Source organism: Panthera tigris, chromosome D1 (assembly GCF_018350195.1).
Source record: "Panthera tigris isolate Pti1 chromosome D1, P.tigris_Pti1_mat1.1, whole genome shotgun sequence".
NCBI classification, from domain to species: domain Eukaryota; kingdom Metazoa; phylum Chordata; class Mammalia; order Carnivora; family Felidae; genus Panthera; species Panthera tigris.
In genome coordinates this window covers 21,795,267-21,812,495 of record NC_056669.1, presented here as the reverse complement: position 1 = coordinate 21,812,495, position 17,229 = coordinate 21,795,267, and the positions used below count along the sequence as shown (strand labels likewise).

The 17,229-nt window shown below is 56.1% G+C and overlaps 1 protein-coding gene across 1 annotated transcript; it reads right to left on the bottom strand.

Annotated features, from left to right (window-relative positions):
- Window positions 1-884: 884 nt before the first annotated feature.
- ROBO3 (roundabout guidance receptor 3) lies at window positions 885-16,688 on the bottom strand. Its single transcript, XM_042959273.1, has 28 exons — window positions 16,529-16,688; window positions 13,023-13,349; window positions 12,528-12,685; window positions 11,929-12,049; window positions 11,694-11,832; window positions 11,266-11,393; window positions 10,866-10,990; window positions 9,485-9,656; window positions 8,960-9,168; window positions 8,662-8,743; window positions 8,190-8,355; window positions 7,833-7,999; window positions 7,205-7,326; window positions 6,789-7,014; window positions 6,458-6,579; window positions 6,035-6,206; window positions 5,696-5,881; window positions 4,901-4,924; window positions 4,777-4,819; window positions 4,433-4,572; window positions 3,921-4,115; window positions 3,619-3,757; window positions 3,251-3,463; window positions 2,721-2,872; window positions 2,485-2,592; window positions 2,095-2,262; window positions 1,426-1,604; window positions 885-1,107 (listed from the first exon to the last, which is right to left on the bottom strand). Exons 1-28 carry the CDS (start codon window positions 16,686-16,688, stop codon window positions 1,096-1,098), a joined length of 4,155 nt encoding a protein of 1,384 aa, XP_042815207.1. The 3' UTR covers window positions 885-1,095.
- Window positions 16,689-17,229: the final 541 nt, after the last annotated feature.

The window sequence follows — 17,229 nt, the reverse complement described above, 5'->3', positions numbered from 1 at the left end:
GTGCACACTTAGGTCAAAGTGGCAGGAGAGGTCAGAGGCCTGGGCTTGGGGTGGGGGTGGGGAGTAGTGGCCATCCCCTGAGAGCCCAGAGCAGTTCCTGAGCCTGGGGGTGAAAAAATGAGAAGGAAACAAACCACAGAAAACCAGTGAGTGGCATGGGCTGTGGGTGGGGGAGCAATGGTCACTATGGCATTCGGGGCCAATATTTTAAAAAATCCTGTGTCAGCCAAACCCATCACATTAGGGTCTCTCCTGGCCAGGAGGTATCTGTTTGCACACATCCAGGGTCAGGGAGCCTGACAAAAGCCTGTTTTCCCTTCTTGGCTGGGGTTTCCCCCATCAACTCCTTTCTATTATTTTTTTAAATTTTTTTTAATGTTTATTTATTTTTGAGAGAGTGACAGACAGACGGAGTGTGAATGGGGGAGGGGCAGATAGAGAGGGAGACACAGAATCTGAAGTGGGCTTCAGGCTTTAAGCTATCAGCACAGAGCCTGATGCAGGACTCGAACCCACGAACCATGAGATCATGACCTGACCCAAAGTTGGATGCCTAACCGACTGAGCCACCAAGGTGCCCCAACTCCTTTTTTGTATTATTATTGTTAGGGGCATATTTCCCCCTAGAGAAGAGATAGACCCCAGAGGAGGGCACCAAGGGAGAGCCTGGCTTAGTTGTCTGAAGGTGGGACAAGTTTCAGCTCCTTCAGGAGGCAGGCCAGGCCAGCATCTCTTAGCCCCTGTCCTCAGCTGGTGCTTTTGACAGAAGAGTTTCAAGCGAGTGCCTTGATCTACACTGTCTCACAGTCTTTCTTCCCCATGCCCCGCATGAAACCAGACAAGCAGGGCCCAGAGCTCTGAACAGACTCTTTTTATTTGTCCCTTTTACACATGAGTTTCAGGTAGAAAGAGGTGGAAAGTTTCTGGTAGGAAGAGCTGGCTCTCTGGCTTTTAAGCATCATTGCTGGGAGGGAAGAGGGCCCCCCCTGCTCCTCTCTGCTCACACCCATTTACCAGGGGGAGGGGCTCCCATCCAAGGCTCCCGGCCCAGGGACAAGCCCTTCCCCGTGGAACTCCTGATAGCCTCATCCAGGGTCATCTTGGTTCCTAGAGAGAGAAAGAGGCTAGTTTGCAAGGCCCTAGGCCCTGGCAAACAGGCTATAGTGGGGGACGTGCCTCTTTTCTCCTCAGCCCTCCTCCTGAACCCACTCTCCTCTGGAGAGCCCAGGCTCCTCCACATATCACCTTGTCCTCACCCTTTGTCACCTGTTCTCCAGGATCCCTCCCTTCCCCCTCACCCACTGGGTCCCCTCCTTTTTGACACTTGCTCAGAAAGCCCTTCTCTCCTTTCCTGTTTCCAATCATCCCTTGGCTCGCCCCTCCTAGTCTTCTCGTCTCCCATAGTTTGCCTACCCCAGCCCCCACCTCTCCGCGTTTCCGTCCTGGTCTTTGGCTCCGGCTCCGGCTCCGGCTCCGTCCAGGGCCCCGGGAGCCTCGGGAGCTGCTGGAGCCTCTGGAGGAGTTGCTGCCAGCTGTGGAACAGGTGCTGGTGCCCTGGCCCCGGGACAGGAAGCTGGGTCGGCTGTAAGGGAGCCAGGCCTCTTCTGCAGCACAAGAGAGAAGGGCCACCAGGCCCGGGCAGAGAGCAGAACGTCACTGTTTGCCCACTGTACCACCTTGACCGCAATCCCAGATCTGGAAGGAGGGTGGAGGACAGGCATAGGGCCCAGGCCCTTCTGGGGGCTGAGGAGACATAGAACACCCAGCACATGGCCTTGACATAGCACCTGCTCAGACACCCAGAGGGAGCTCCCGGGCAGAGGGAGCCTTGGGAAAGGAGGGACAGAACACGGAGCCCCACTCTTGCCTCTTCTGGGCTTCAGTCCTGGGAAACTATACAACTTGGCAACTTCTGGGGATCTTTCCCAGAGAGAGCTACAGAGACATGTGTAGGATTTGATCAAGTGCACGAACCCCGCTGAAGACGAGGGGTGAGCTGGGTGAACATTAGTCCTTCATGGCTGTACTACACTAGCCGCCAGTCCCACCTTCTTGGGTAGGGATGACCTTCTGGCCTTTCCTGGCCCTCCTTACCATCCAGGTAGGGACCCCGCTGGGCCCCCAAGGGCCCGGCCTGCACCATTCTCCTCTCTCCACTGCGCTCCCGTTCCCGTTCCAAGGAGGACATGCTGCCTGCTGCCCTCAGCCCTGTGGCCCAGCTTGCCTCTTCCTCTGGTGGCGGCAAGGGTGGCGGGGGCAAGTCTGGGGAGAGACCTGTTTTCAGCAGAGTCTCCCGCTCCTCCCGATACCAGTCTTCCTCCCACTCCTACTCCCTGGCACCAGGAGGCTGCGACTGAACAGCCCAAGATTTGGGTGCACGTGCTTCCTCCTCCAGCACCACCCCCCCCCCCAAGCAGAGCTCACCCTTGGTTTCCTGCCTGTTCCCCCTCCTTTCACCATCTCTCAGGCCCCTGGCACCCTCACCCCCAGGACTGTGCTCCCGTCGGTAGGGAACAGCCTTGGGTTTCCGGATTCGGGCACGGGGCACTTGAAGTGGAGGAGTCATCTCCCCAGGCACCTGCCGGGTTCTCCCTGTAGCATTAGGGGACAGGAAGAGCAGGTGAGACAGAGGATCAGGAAACAGGCTTGAGGGTTAAGAAGAAAGAAGCTTCCGAAGGGTATGGAGAAGTAGGAGCAGGTTAAGGCTTCTGCAGACTCACCTGGGGCACTGCTGGCTGTACTAGGGACAGGGCTGGGGCTGAGGTGATGGGAGGCTGTGGGTCCAGCACCCAGGCCAGCAGGCCTCCCTTCATGGCTACTCAGAGTGGGCTGGGATACACTGAGAGGGGAACTTGGACCAAGGGGCACCCTCCTGCAATGACATGAGGCCTCAGCATTTGTTCATGCGACAAACGCTAAGTGCCTACCATGTGCTAGACACTCAGACGAATAAGGCACAGCCTGCCCCCAACAAGGCTCCCCAGCTAGTGAAGTATGAGGAGAGCCATGTCTTTGAAATGCCCAAGAAGCTTGCAGAACCAGTCCAATGGAGAAACAGTCTGAAGGGAGTGAGAGACCTTGTCAGCCTCCACGTTCCTTCCCAAATCACACTTCCACTGTGACGTGGCCATGAGACCTCTGCGTCCCAGATTCATCCATCCATCCATCCATTCATCTATCCATCCAGTCATCCACTCCATAGATATGTACCCAGGGCTTATAATGTGCAAGGCATCATATACCTCCCTACCTGGGCATCTGGTGGAGATGGGGGATGTCAGTGGGGGGCTGGGGAGGGTCAGGAGGTGAGGGGGTAAGAGTGGCTGTGGACTGCTGTCCATAGGAAGATGTGGGAGAGGGGGCTTCCCCTTGGGACGGAGGGACCAAGCACCCTCCACTGGAGCTGGGCTCTGCCAGGTGGCTCCTCTCAGGCATTGGTGGACACCACTCTTCTGGCTCTGAGCTGGGGGCAAACAGGGGTGACTGAGTAGCTTCCATACCTCCCCTTGGCCTTCCAGTTGCCCTCTTCCCTTCCTCTCCCAGCACCTCTGCCCTCCCCCTGCAGGAGACCCTGCAGTCCCATCTGTATAGGGCATCCGTAGCAGGGCACATCCTTACCCGCCCTCCAGCTCCTCCTCAGGCCCCTCTAGGCAGCTCAGTTCACAGGAAGGGGGAGGTGGTGGCAGGGCTTCTGGCCAGTTGAGAGAGGGCATCTGCACAGGTTTTCCCAGAAGCTTTACTTTGCCTCCCCTGGCTCCTGAGGAGGGTAGGATGGGGACACACCAAGATAGGAGGCAGATGAGAAATGTCAGAAAAAAAGTGCTGGGCTAGGTCCCAGAGGGGAACGGTAGAGGATATTCTTTGGGGATCCTCTGCTCAGAGCTAAAAGAGGGGGGGGGGATCTGGAACTACAGTCATACCACTGTTCCCCTGGCTCCATTCTGGAGGAGCATACTGGCTCCAGGTGCCTGGATCCCCTGAGGGATTTGGGGGGAATCCCCCATGGAAGGTCTGCAGCTCCTCCCCAGCTGGGTCAATGGTGCTGTAGACAGGACCCTCAGTCGGGGCGGCAGGACCCCGGGCCGTCTGAGCCAGGTACAAGGAGATTCCTGCTTCTGAGGAGGAGAAAGAGGGAGGCCAGGGGGGGAGGCAAGGGGCAGGGGGCAGAGACAGAAAAATAGCGGACAACAGGAGAATGGAGGGCAAAAGGAGATCCCACCGGACCAACTTCTCCCCCTTCCCAAACCTTACTTCCAAACCGGGGTGAAGGTTAGGCATGAGAGAGGCTCCCCCAACTCACATCTTCCCCAAGGACTGACCAACCTCAGGAAGACTGGCAATCCTCGGCTCCCTTCAGTTTGCCCCAGTAGGTTGAGAGGAGAGAAGGGTGTTGGGGGCCAGGTGGGCCCCTGAGAGAATTAGAACTCCTCACCATTGTAATATCTGTCATCTGGGTCAGGATTGCTGGGGCAGCAGCTTCCCCTGGGCTCCGGGGCTGAGGGGCTTCGAGATGGGTGGGGCCACGAGTCTGCTAGCCATGGGTAGGGGGCGGGGCCAAGGCCCATGGGTGGCCTGAGGGAAAGCACGTGAACGCTGGGGACTGAGAGCCAGCGAATGTAAGAGTAAGTAAGAGTAACCAGGAGTCCTAGGGCAGTGATGGAGAATTTGGGGGTGACAGGTGGGAGGCAGCGTGGGGAGGCACTGAGGCCTGGGGAGGAAGGAGAATAGTCTCTTGAGGGAGGAGATTATCCTTGAGAGATGAATTAAGAGGATTACCTGGAACTGGCTCCAGAGAGGCCCTCTGAGTGTGGGAAGGACACTGGGGAAGATGAGGGGGACACTGAGTGAGAGAAGGGCCCGTACTTGGGGTCTGAACCCCACTGGAGCAGAGATATCTTACCTGCAGGTGTGTAGGCAAAGGAGGCTTCCGAAAAGAAATCCATGGGAGAAAGAGGAGGGTAAATGGAGAAAGGGTCAGAAATACTCACATTCTTGTCCCCTTCTTGGCCCTGGTCCCAATTCCACCACTCAACCTGTACCCTGGACCAATTTCCTCAGAATTTCTAGGAGTGGGACTCAAGCATCAGTATTTTTCTAAAGTTCCCAAGTGATTCTTATGTGTAGCCAAGATGGGGGGGCCCCCTGATCTCAGAGACCTCTGAATCTCTCCAGATACGCCCCTTATGGGGGAGCAGCAGAAATCAAGTCGCCCCTCTCAGCGGGGCCCCACCTTTCCACCCAGATCCCGCCCCACAATTTAACGTCCAGGATCCTGGCCACCCACCTGCTGCTAGGACCCGCCTTTCAGGAAGTGAGTTTTCCCCCTCTCCAGAATTGCCCCTTCTATACAGAGACGGATGGCAAAGCCCGCTGTCTTATCGAGGCATCTTAGGGGGAAATTTTACCCCTCTCCCCAGATTCAGGTACGGGCCCCGCCGTTCCCCCAGTCCCGTCGGCTCCCTGCCCCATCTTTGCGTACCCTGCCCCTCTGCAAGGGGCTGAGCTGTAGTGCGACCCCTTCCTTCTGACCCCCCCCCCCGCCCCCTACTCACCGAGCCGTGAGCCCCTCCCGTCCCGCTCTCGGTTCCGCCCGCCTCCCTCCCTCCAGGCTCCGCCCACTCCAAGGCGCTCCTCTCGGTCTTCCCAAAGCCCAAGTGCGCCTCTCGGCCCGCGCAGGCCCCCAGGTCCCGCTCACCCGTGTAGTGACTGAGCTCCTTGCGCTGCCTCCGGCGCCGGTAGAGGACGCCGCAGAGCCCGAGGAGCAGCGCCCCGCACGCGGCGCCGCTGCCCGCGAGGAAGGCAGGCTCCCGCAGCACCCTCGCCAGCCGCTCCGCCAGCCCCGGGCCCACCTCGAGCCCAGGCTCCAATCCCGGCGGGGAAGCTGTAGGGGTCAGAGAGGTGAGGGGACTAGGGGCCTGGAAACCCGGGAGCGAGGAAGGGGTCATCCCTGACCCCGCAGGCACGGTTACACTAGGACCCCACTTCAGCTCCCCAGCGCACCCACCCCCACCCCCACTCCCACCCCTGGACTCACGCAGTTGCACTGACACCGGGGCACTGGCCACGCCCACGCCCACGCTGGTGGCCGCCGCGACCTGGGTCCGGTAGAGAACACCGGGCAGCAGTCCCCGGAGCACCGCGGAGCGTGCCCAGCCTGCCGCAGACCGGTTGAGGTGGAAGCGACTCTCATTGCCCAGGCACCATATCTGGGGAGACGAGACCCGGGTTCAGAGAGTCTGAAATGGGATCCTGGCCTCACGTGGAAACTTGAAGCTCTGAATGGTAGAGGGGGCTTAGCCAGGCATCGTTCAGCCTGGAAGGATACTCTTGAAACCTCTCTGCTTTCCCCCAACCTCATCTCCAACCCCAAAGCCAGTCCTGGGTTTCCTCCTCCCTAATCCTAGCCCCTAGGTCCTCCCTCTCCCTCCCCTCCCCAGTCCCTTCTCAAACCCTGTACCTGGTATTCCTTGATGATCCCATTTTGCTGGGAAGGGAGTGGAGGTTCCCAGGACACTGTGACACTGCTGTTGCCTTCACCCCCCAGGGCTACTGTCACTCCCTGGGGGGGTCCACTGGGGGCTGGGCCAGGGTAGAGCATGGTGAGAAAGACACAGTCATGCCAGCTACCCTTCCTGCCCCAACCTGCCCCCTCCCAGGTTGACATCTTAGGGAAGGGAGGTATCTTTTCTTCCCACAACTCCCCTTGCTCTCCCCCCGCAAACCTTTATCCTCCCCCACTCCCTCTTTCCTGTTGTCTATTCATCAGCTCTGTGCACCACCTCCCTTACCCTCCTCAGGAATGCTTCTGGTCATGAAGGGACTTTCAGGCCCCAGCCCCTCCTGGCCTTGGGCTTGCACCTTGACCTGAATTTGGGTCCCTGGGGGGAGTCCTCTTAGCACAGTACTTTGCTGGCTTGGGGACTGTAGGTCCAGTACTGTCCAGTGTCCCCCATCAGGGCCTGCTACCTTCCAAGACACTCGGAAACCTTGCACCAGCTGGACTGGGCCATCTACCTACAGGAGACAGGACAAAGCATACCAGAAGGAGAGGTAAGGACCACACAAGTCCTCCAGGTCCTGTCCCTCCTCCACTTACCTGTCTTTCCCAGCCACTCACTTCCCACTTTCCCGTACCCATTCTTGGAGATCTCTACCACCCCCATCATCGTCCCTGCCCTTAACCTCGTCCCCATGCCACACTCACAGTCCAGGACACCTGCAAGGTCCGGGGCCCAAGGACTATGGGCTCCTGCATACGCACGGCCACTTCAGCCAGTCCCCTCTGGCCTCTCCATGGGTCCTCCACTGGCCTGGATGGGTTGCTGTCTATTGACCAAAAAGCCCACTCAGCAAGGGCCACCAAGGATAGAGTCAGACTGAAAGTGTGCTGTACAGACTGTATCCTCAGTCCTCCAGAGCACACCCCAGCATCAGGAGGGGGCTGGTCAGGGGAATAGCTTCCAGAGGTGGGCCTGTGTGTCCAGCGAATGTGAATCTACTTTCTGCATAACCACATATGTAGCCTTTAAAGACCTCAGTTCCTCATGTCTAACATGAAGATGAACTCTCCAGTGTCCCTTCTAGTCCTCATAAGCTACGTTATCTGTGGGTAAAAGGCTCAGGAGTGAGGGGCTACCAGGATGACCAAGTTTCCCTCTCTCCCCTCTTCTCTTGTCCCTAGATGAGAGGGAGGCCTGACCTACTCCAGGCTGGGCCACAGTAGAGACATGACACAGCAGAAGAGAGTGGCTGTGCTCCCGTGGTTTGGGGGGAGGCGTGCTCTGCAGCATTTCATGCCATAGCCTTGAGCCAGGGACTCTGGCCCTACTCACCCCGGGTGCGGACAGGCTCAGAGACGGGGCTGGGCTCACTGAGGCCCCAGGCTCCCACAGCTCGTACCAGGAACAGATAGATGGTGTTGGGCTGCAGACCGCTGACAGTGTGTGTCTCCAGCTGCACGCCATCTGCCACTGTCCGCCACGTGTTGCCAGCTGCTTGGCTGCAACAGGAATGGGGTGACAGACTTGTCTGAGCCTGGGGACCCCTCATCCATTCTCTGTGGCCCCCTACTATCTCCTTGCCCTGGGAGAGGGAACTGGCAAAACTCTCCCCACCATAGCAAAGACCCTAAGGACATAAGATTCCCTTCTTCCAACTTCCCAGGTTTGCTTTCAACATTTTCTCCATACCTGAAGGCCTCTATCACGTAAGAGGTGACTGTGGCCCCGGCCTGCGGGTTGGGCTTCCAGGTCAGGGTAATGCTGTTCTTGGTGATCTCAGTGACCAGTGGCTGAGAGGGAGGCCCTGGAGGGGTACTGGGCTCCGTAGGGGGCTCTGATGAAACTCCCCAGTCCTCTGCAGTGAGGCGATAATCTTTCAGTAGAAGGATGGGAAAGGGACGGCACCTGCGTCACCCGCCTCCTTCCCAGAGAAGCTCTGGGGCTGTGGCATTTGTAATGGTGGAGACGGGGATGTGGTTACTGAACTGATCCCTCCTCACATCTGCCTCCCAAGGGCATCACTTCTGTCAAGCTCCTCCTCACCACCATGGCCATGGCATTTGGAAGATAAATCAGTTCTGGGGCTCAGGGAGGTACTGAGTACCTTCGAAGCAAGTTTGGATGAAGGTGCTGGCAAAGTAAGGGGACAAACAAAACTCACCCCGCCTCCTAAGCCAGCTACTCCATGTGGCCTCCCCTGTGGAACTCTTGGCCACACAGCTGTAGAAACCCATGTCCATCTCCTGCAGGAGAGGGTAGAGGACTGGCAAACAGAGTGGATCAAGGTAGGGCGAGGGGGTGGCGGTGGGTATACAGAAGGGTGGGGAGGGCACTGTACACTTTAGACGGTCTAAGCAGAGGAGTAGAAATGGAGTTAATCCCAGAGGGTACTTCCGAGATTTGGGCACGCGGACTGTGTGGCCATTCTCGGTTACTCAGGGCCCAGGGGTGAGACTCACCTGCACCCTGGCGATGTATAGGGTACCGTTGGCCATTAGATTGAGTTGCACGTCGTCCCCCTGCAGCCACTGCCCGTCCTTCTTCCACTGGATGCTAGGTTGAGGGTTCCCAGTCACTCTGCATGGCAGCCACACAGAGGAGCCAAGTGCCAGCGTCTGATTGGCTGGTCCCTGGAGGATGATGGGAGGCAGCCCGTCCAAGGAGGAGGCTGAGAGAGGAAGAACTTGGGCACCTCAGGAGAGGATCCTGGGTTCAGGAAACCAGACCCTTGTCCTCCTTCTCTGCTCCTTCAGCCCTCCTTCCCCTGGAGATTGGAAGGGTTTCGATAACCATCTGTAGTCTCTGCCTGGAACCAGCCATCTATTATTGGCTTCAGTAGCTGATTTCCTAACTTCAAGGCCATGTCTCAGGAACACACCCCTCCCCTTGCAGACATATGATACAGAACCCAAGAAAAACAGATGTCCTTAAGCCATGATTTCCTTCCAGGCCATGGGGCCAGGCCTCTCTCCATGAGCACTTACCTGCTTTTACCTCCAACAGGGCCTTGGCCAGGATGCTGCCGGCCACACTAACAGCCTGACACACATAGTAGCCAGCGTCCCCACTCTGCACATCAGTAATGTTGAGCTGGCCTCTGGGAGAGACTGAGAAGCGCCCCTTGGGCTGAAGTGGCTGACTGGGGAAAAGCAGGACCTGTGGACAAAGCAAGGAACCAAGATAAGGAATGAACAGGCAGCTGGCAGAGAGATCCCCATTCCCATCAAACCCCCGAATTCAGAGAATCCCTAAGGTTCTAGTTCATACTGTCCCCAGCCAGTTATATGACCTTGGGCAAAATAGTTAGATTCACTCACAAAAATGTGGAAATTTTATGAGATGATATTGGGGTGCACTTCCCAGCTTTGTGATTACTAGTTGGGAAACTCTGAGCAACCTATTTAACCTTCCTGAGCCCCAGTTTCCACAAAGTTGATAGTCATGAGGATAGTCATGAGGATTAAATGATTAAACATATGAAAATCTTTTAATACATTGTGTGATAGTTGTCAAAAACTTTCCCCTTCTTTCTGGCTTTAACATTTTACGTTACCTAGATACATGGAAGGTAGGGAAGGTGGTTGGGTCACAGGTAAATGGCACCAGGCTGATCCCCTGATGGATACCTACTCCCACCCTCTACTACCACCAGCATTTTTATTCATTTAAAATACAGCAATCCCAGATGCTAGAGAAGATATTGGAAAATTGTGGCTGTGGATTTGAAATGAGGTAGTGGGAGAGCTGGTTTTCCAGGGAGGTGGAGTTAGGCAGACTTATTTTATTATACTGACCCTGCTTCCTAGGAGCAAAATGCCCACCTTTCACCTAGTGGGCGGGACTCGTGTTGTAACTTAAGTTAATGTTCCTTCCTGTTGTGCAATCAGCAATTTGTTGCCGAAGATTGGAGAGGGGTGCCTGTGAGCTCCCCCTGGTGGAAGTCCCTTGTAAAATGATGAGCAAGTAATGCTGTTCGCTGAGCAGCTTTGGTACAGTACACACTTTCCAGAGCAGCATATTAAAGCCCAGACCCCAGGGGTCTGGGAGAGGAGGCATCCAAGTGGATGTGCTACATCCTCAGGGCAACCTTGCCTAAAATAGAAGGATTCTCCAAGGAATTACCATACAGGACTATTTCCTTTCACCTAAACATATTATCAGTTTTGTTTTTTTTTTAAAGTGTTCAGTATGTTAGCTAGCCCTTTTATATTCATTATCTTATTTGACCCACCCAAATAACCTGCAAGCGTTTCTGGGAGGACCAAAGGTAAAACAGAGAGAAGTGTGCAGAGAATACAGAAGCAGGGAGGCTAAGACCCAGAGGAGAAGATTGTGGGAAGGCCCACCATGCAGCTGGCCACCTACTTGACTTCCCTCCTTCTGCCAGAAGATGGCAGGTGGGGGGTTTCCTTTGGTCTCGCATTGGAAAGCCACGCTCTCTCCAGGAGCTGCCATCTGGTCCTGGGGCTGGGTGACCAGCTGGGGAGGGACTGGGAAGGGGGAGGGGATAAAGGAACAGGGAGTCAGGGTACTCAGAAGGGAGACTGAGGGAACAGGAGAGAGAAGCCCAAGCTTGGCTTAACTAAGAGCAGATATCCATCTCTTGTTCAAGCCTGTTCAGCTCTCTCCTTCTAGAAGTGTCAAGGGATCCCCCACCACCACCATATCTCCCATTCTGTCCTTTGTCCCTCATTCTCCTCTTCATCCCATCCTCCCTGGTCCCTCATTTCATCCCTGCTTCTGACAGTCCCAGGCCGGCCCTCACCGTGAACACTGAGGGAGCCAGATGCTTCGGCACGGCCCACGCTGTTCTCAGCCACACAGGTGTACGTCCCCTCATCGTCCGCACTCACACGCCTGATCCAAAGGCTGTGGTCGCTCCGTATCTCATACCTGCTCCACTCCCCACCCCCAGAATGGGTTGGCCACAGCTAGAGACCCCTTCTCTCTCCCCCAGACAGACACCAGGATCAGGGTACGTAAAGACAAGGTAGGCCTCAACAGGGACAGAGGCTGGTACCCATGGACCCATAAAAGGAGCTGGGGACTGGAGAGGGGAGGGGCCACAGGCTCCAGGGTAACAGATTTCTCTGAGCTGTCAAGTGAGAGGGTGTCTGCCTGTCCCTTTTCTAGGGCAGGATGTGCTCTTGAGTGGTTGGGTCTCCTTACAGGCAGGAGGAGGGGGCTTCTCACCTGCCTGTGGGTAGTTCCCCATCTTCCTTGCGCCATCTTAGACGAGGCGGGGGATCTCCTTGCACCTCACATGGGAAATCCACGGGGGCATCTGCCAGGACCACCTGATTCACAGGTCTACGCAGGAATGAGGGTCGCTCTATGGATCGGGAATGAGTGAATCATCAAGGGATCTGCACAGCTTCTTACTGCCCAGGCTGTACACCCCCATAATTCCCAAACTCCCTGTGCCTACCCAGGACCACAAGTTCGGCTGCCCCACTCTCCCGTTCTCCTGCCATGTTGGAGGCCACACACACATACATCCCTGCATCACTCTTGAGTGTATGTGACATCATCAGCTTCCCTCCACGAATCTGCAGAGTAATAATGGTAACTTTGGTCTTTTGTAACCATCAAAGTATATTTATTTATTTGATCCTCCTAGTAAACTAATGAAAACCTGTAAAGTTGACTCACTTATCAGATAAGGAATCCTTAAGTGATTTACCCAAGGTGGGGCTCAGGTCTGTGTTTGTTCCCACAGCCCAAACCACCTCCCACAAGTCCCTGGGGCATCTTGCTCCCCACCTAATTCATACCAGTTTCTTCCTATCCATCCTTAACTTATCCCTTACTTAATAGCTGCCTCTCAGCCTCTGGTCAGCTGATACCCTGACCTTAAATCTCCTGCCTTATCACATCTAAGACATTATTCCTCGCCCCTCCAAGACCCTGAGATTCACTGCTTCCTCCTTTGAGACATACCCAGCCCCCTAACCTGTGGTCCCACCTCTCATGATGGCTCTGGCCCTGGCCCTTAGTCAGATCCCTAGCCAGGACACGCCTCCTCACCGTGATCCTTCCCTCCTCCTCCTTGAGTCTTGCACTGTCCTTCTTCCAAGACACGGAAGGCTCCGGGTGGCCACGGGGAGGCACACATTCCATTACCGCTGGCTCTCCCACTGCCACCACCACGTTCCCAGGAGACTGCCGGAAATCATCACGGAGGACTGTAAAGAGAGACAGACAGACAAGGACAGAGACAGAGACAAAGAGACAGTGAGAATGAATGACCAGGGGAATAAACGGGAGTAACTGGGTTAAGACACAAGGCAATTGTTTTGGGGAGGGCTGTATCACCAAAGACGGGAACTCTTGCCCAGGGGCCAAAATACCAGGGCCACTTCCTCCCTCCCGTCAAGGCATGGATGTTAGAGACCAAAGGTCACGGTCTCCAAAGAAGATGTTGAAGGAGCTGAGATCGGGCTGGTTCTTGATCGGATTATCTGGTGCCCTCCCGCCTCCCCTAGGCTGGGGAAGCAACCAACGGACAGTGCGGACTCTCACCTGCCACTTCTAGCGAGGCATTTCTACTAGCCGCTGCCCCCAGGTAGTTGCGCGCCACGCAAGTGTAGACACCTTCGTCGGGCCGCGCGCGGCGCCCGTGAACGATGCGCGGGAAGAAGAGTGCCCCGCTGGGCAGCAGCAGGCGGTGCGCGCGCGGGTCCTCGCGCGCAGTGGCCACTCGCGCCCCATTCTTGTACCACTCGATGTTGGGCCGGGGCCGGCCCTCCGCGCGACAGGGCAGAGTGGCCGGCTCGCCTCTGGAGACCAACAGATCAGGCGGCTGCTCCACGATGCGCGGCATCGCGTCCTCCGGCTCGACCCTTGACGCTAAGAGTAGGGGTGTTGGCACAGAGCATTTAGACCGGGAAATTAGGGGAGAGATTGAGGCTCCAGAGAGAAAAATAACCACTCCTGCCCACCCTGCCCACCCTTTCTCTGTAGGGTCCATTGTCTCCTCTGGGAAGGCGCTCCCACGTTCTTGGGCTGGTGAGGACACACCTTACAAACAGGCAGATCGGTAGAGGAATCAGGACACCAACTCCTAGGCTGGCTTTCTAGGCTGCCCAAAGACAGACACTAGCCTTCTCTCTGGCCAAGTTTGAGTGACAGGGCTTCCCCTCCAGCCCACTGTTATTCAGTCTCCCACCCTCACTGGTTTTCAGATTGTCCTTGCCCCTGAAGACCTGCACCAGAGCTAACACTTGTTTCTTGGCCCTCTGCATGGCCGCGGGTCATAAAAATGGAGAATGGGGACAAGCCTGGAGTCCCTCCCTTAGGAAAGGTAAGAGGAGAGTGATCGGACTAGAGACTGGACTAGAAGGGGTTCTTAATCTGGAGCCCATGAATGGACATGGAGCCCTTCTTCTTCTTCTTTTTCATTTCTTAAAAAAAAATTTTTTTTTTTATTAAGTAAACTCAATGCCCAATATGGGGCTCCAACTCACAACCTTGAGATCAAGAGTCACCTGCTCTCCCAACTGAGCCAGCCAGGTGCCCCTCTTACTGACACCCCAGACAACCATGCTTGGAAAAACCTGTAGAGTCACAGGACTTGAGTGAAAATGGTAGTGAAAATGTTAGTAGTGGCTCCTTTTCTAGAGGTGCAAAGTTTTCAACAGATTATTCTACAGGTTGATCGACAGATAGAGGCTAAGAACCACTGGGAAGGGATTCCTCTCCTTCCTGTCTCATCAGATCCATTCACCTGGATGTTCTGTTCCTGCCTCTCACTTGGCCTACAGACTTCTGCTGGCTTCATCCTCTGCACTTGCCTTGGGATCCAGGATCCTGGAACCCATTAGGCTCAGACACTTCCAGCTTCTTCTGAAGTGGATTCGTAACCCATGGTGGCCAGTAGGCGCCGCTGCTGCCTCGCGTGATTTGGTGTCCTCCGATAACCAGGGACTACCCCCGCTTCTGTTCTCTACCTTACCCTTCCCCGCCCGCGCCCCTCCCACTCTGTTCCAAAACCCGCAGGGACCTCCCTGTAGCTTCACGCTTCGTGTGGGATGGGGTTTCATTTCCCCACCCCTACCCTGAGAAGTTCTTATGGAGACTAGGCAGGAAGGAGGTTGCCCCATGCTGGTACTGTCCCGGGGAGAATTTATTTAACTGGCTAGGACCAGATTAGTGTCCCTCCTACTTAGGGAAGGGAGTAATTTTTCTCCGGTTGCTTCCTTCCAAATGGAGATCTCTGCTTCTCGGTGGTCTCTTCCCCTGCACCTCGTCCCCGTCCGGTTTAGACAGACCTCCATCCTGAGCGACACTAGAGTGGTGAAGAGCTCAGGGGTCGTCGTGGAACCAAGTAGGGCTGGGATCTCAGATTTGACACTTCCTGACTGCAAGAACTTGGGCAAATTATTGAATTTGTTTGAGTCTCAGTTTATTTATTTTAAATATGGGAGTAGTGACAGGGTTGTGTTAAGATCATAATATATGTAAAGCAATTGAGGGAAGGCTCAATATATATGTCAATTCTGTGATGACTTGAGGGCTCTCCCTCCCTGGCCTACCTTAGCTTATCTTGGCTACTATAGTCTGTACCTGACTCAGATTCTAACAGGCCCCAATATTCCTTTGTTCCCCGTCACAAATCATTAGAGTGTACTGGAAATAGGTTTGTTATTGCTAAGCTTGACGTTGCTTCTGTGACCCCTGGGGTACTTTTCATCTTTTCTGAATTTGTTTCCTCACTTGCAAAATGTGGCCATCAACACCTTCCCTACATACCTCCTTACATTTTCCAGCTTGAATGAGACAGTGTGTGGTGGAACCTACACCGTAAGAGCGCTGGGGGAACGGAGGTGTGTCTGGGGCGTCTGTGAGAAGGGCTCTCTCTGTGCCTACCCTCCTGGGAATCTACAGCGGGTCAGGAATTTGGAGACCTCCGGCTCATTTCCGACTTTCTTCGTCCCTGCTCCCTCGTGTACATACCACACCCTTCTGGTCGGCCCTTTCCCCCTAATTCCTGTAGACACAGCTGCAGGCGCCCTTTCCCTGGAATTTCTTCCCTGTCATTCCCGGTCTCAGGAGAGGCTCAGACAGCAGCTAATGAATAGCTAATGATCATGCTAATAGGGCTCTGGGGCTCCTCCCCCAGCACCTGGAGTACCCCAGACACAAACACATGCACATTGTCTAGGTCTCCTTTACCGTCATCTTCGAGTTTCCAGGACCGTGCTGCCCCTAGATTCGAGTAGGTGGATGTCAAGGGATGGGGACTAGGGAGGAACCACGGGGGAAATCACCCGCAAAGAGGTCCGGGAAAGCGGGGGGATTCCCGACACCGCCCGCAGGGGGCGCGATCGGGCCTCTCCCCAGACTCCGGGAGATCAACTCTGGCCGCCTCCCCGCCGCGCTAGGGGCGAGCGCGCTGTCTAGTCATTTATTAATCACCGTAATTAGCGGTAACGACCTCGCCGCCGGCGCAGCCAGCCCGCCGCAGTTCCGCGGGGTGGGCCGGGGTGAGTTCCACCTCTGAGGGGCAAACTTCTGAGTTTCCCTAAAACGGTCTCAGCGTCTGTCGCCCTCTGTAATAAACACACCCAACATTTTAGCTTCCTCACCCTAATCCTAAGTGAGCTCTTGGAAAACTTAGGGTCCCGAAGGAAAACTTGCTACCTGGGTGAGTCACTAAGTGGCGCGGCTTGGCCACCGCGTTCCCTCCTCTGCCCTCCCTGCAGTGCGTCCCAGCCACTCTAAGCTCCGTAGCTGCCCGTCACCAGCCACGGTTCTCCTCACTTGGGGCGGCAGTGGCGGTCGGTGGGGCAGGTGGAGAGCAACGGACTTAGCAGCCATCTCCTCCGAAGCCCTCGATCTTCCGTCGATACCTCCACTCGGGTGCTAGAAGCTCCAAATTATCCCCTGGTCCCCAATCCGGAGGAGGCGCTAGGAGGCGCCGCTTGGTCCCAGTTTTTGGGACAGGAGCTCTTTGACCTCCCCTTCCACGACGCCATCCCACCTTACTCCATCCCTTGATCTGAGGTCCCCATGGAGCAAGGTCTTACCGTTGAAAGAGGGATCGCCGGGGGGCAGCAGGCTGTGGTTGAGCGCCGCTACCGAGGAGTTGAAGCCGAAGAGCAGGTCACTGGAGTTGGAAATGTCCCCCGCCAGGGAGTCCGCGAACAAGTTCATCTGCAGCAGTGTTTTGAGCAGGTAGCGCAGCATGGCGCGACCCAACTGGGACCGGGGCGGGGGGCTCGGGGCCCAGCCCCTGGGTCTGAGACCCGCGGGCCGGGAGCCGTAAGCCCCTCCACAGCCTCTGCGCACTGCCCCAGCCACGGTGCCGCTCTCCTGCCGGCGCGCCTGGGTACGGTGCGTGCCTCCGCGTGCCCTCCTCCTTCCCTCGTCCTTCTCTCCACCCCCCAGTGCCGGGGTCCCCCGGGAGCTGGGCGGGCGGAAAGCAGGTGCCACGCCGATCACGGCGTAATTAAGGGATTAATCCGCCTCCTTCCACCCTCCCATCCCCACCCGGATGGCCGCTAGCAGGGCCAGAGACTAGAGTTGCGTAGCGCGCGAGTTGGAGTCCCCGCCCCGCGCCCCGCGTCCTGGTCGGGTTCTGGACACCGCAGGAGAGTTTCCCTCCTTTCTCAAAGCAGCCAAGATGAGGGGCGAGGCTCTGTCGGACTCTGCCCTTATGACTGACTTTAAAACAAGAATCCCATCTCTCTTTTAACGGCCCTTAGGCAAAAGAGCAGCACCCTCTGGC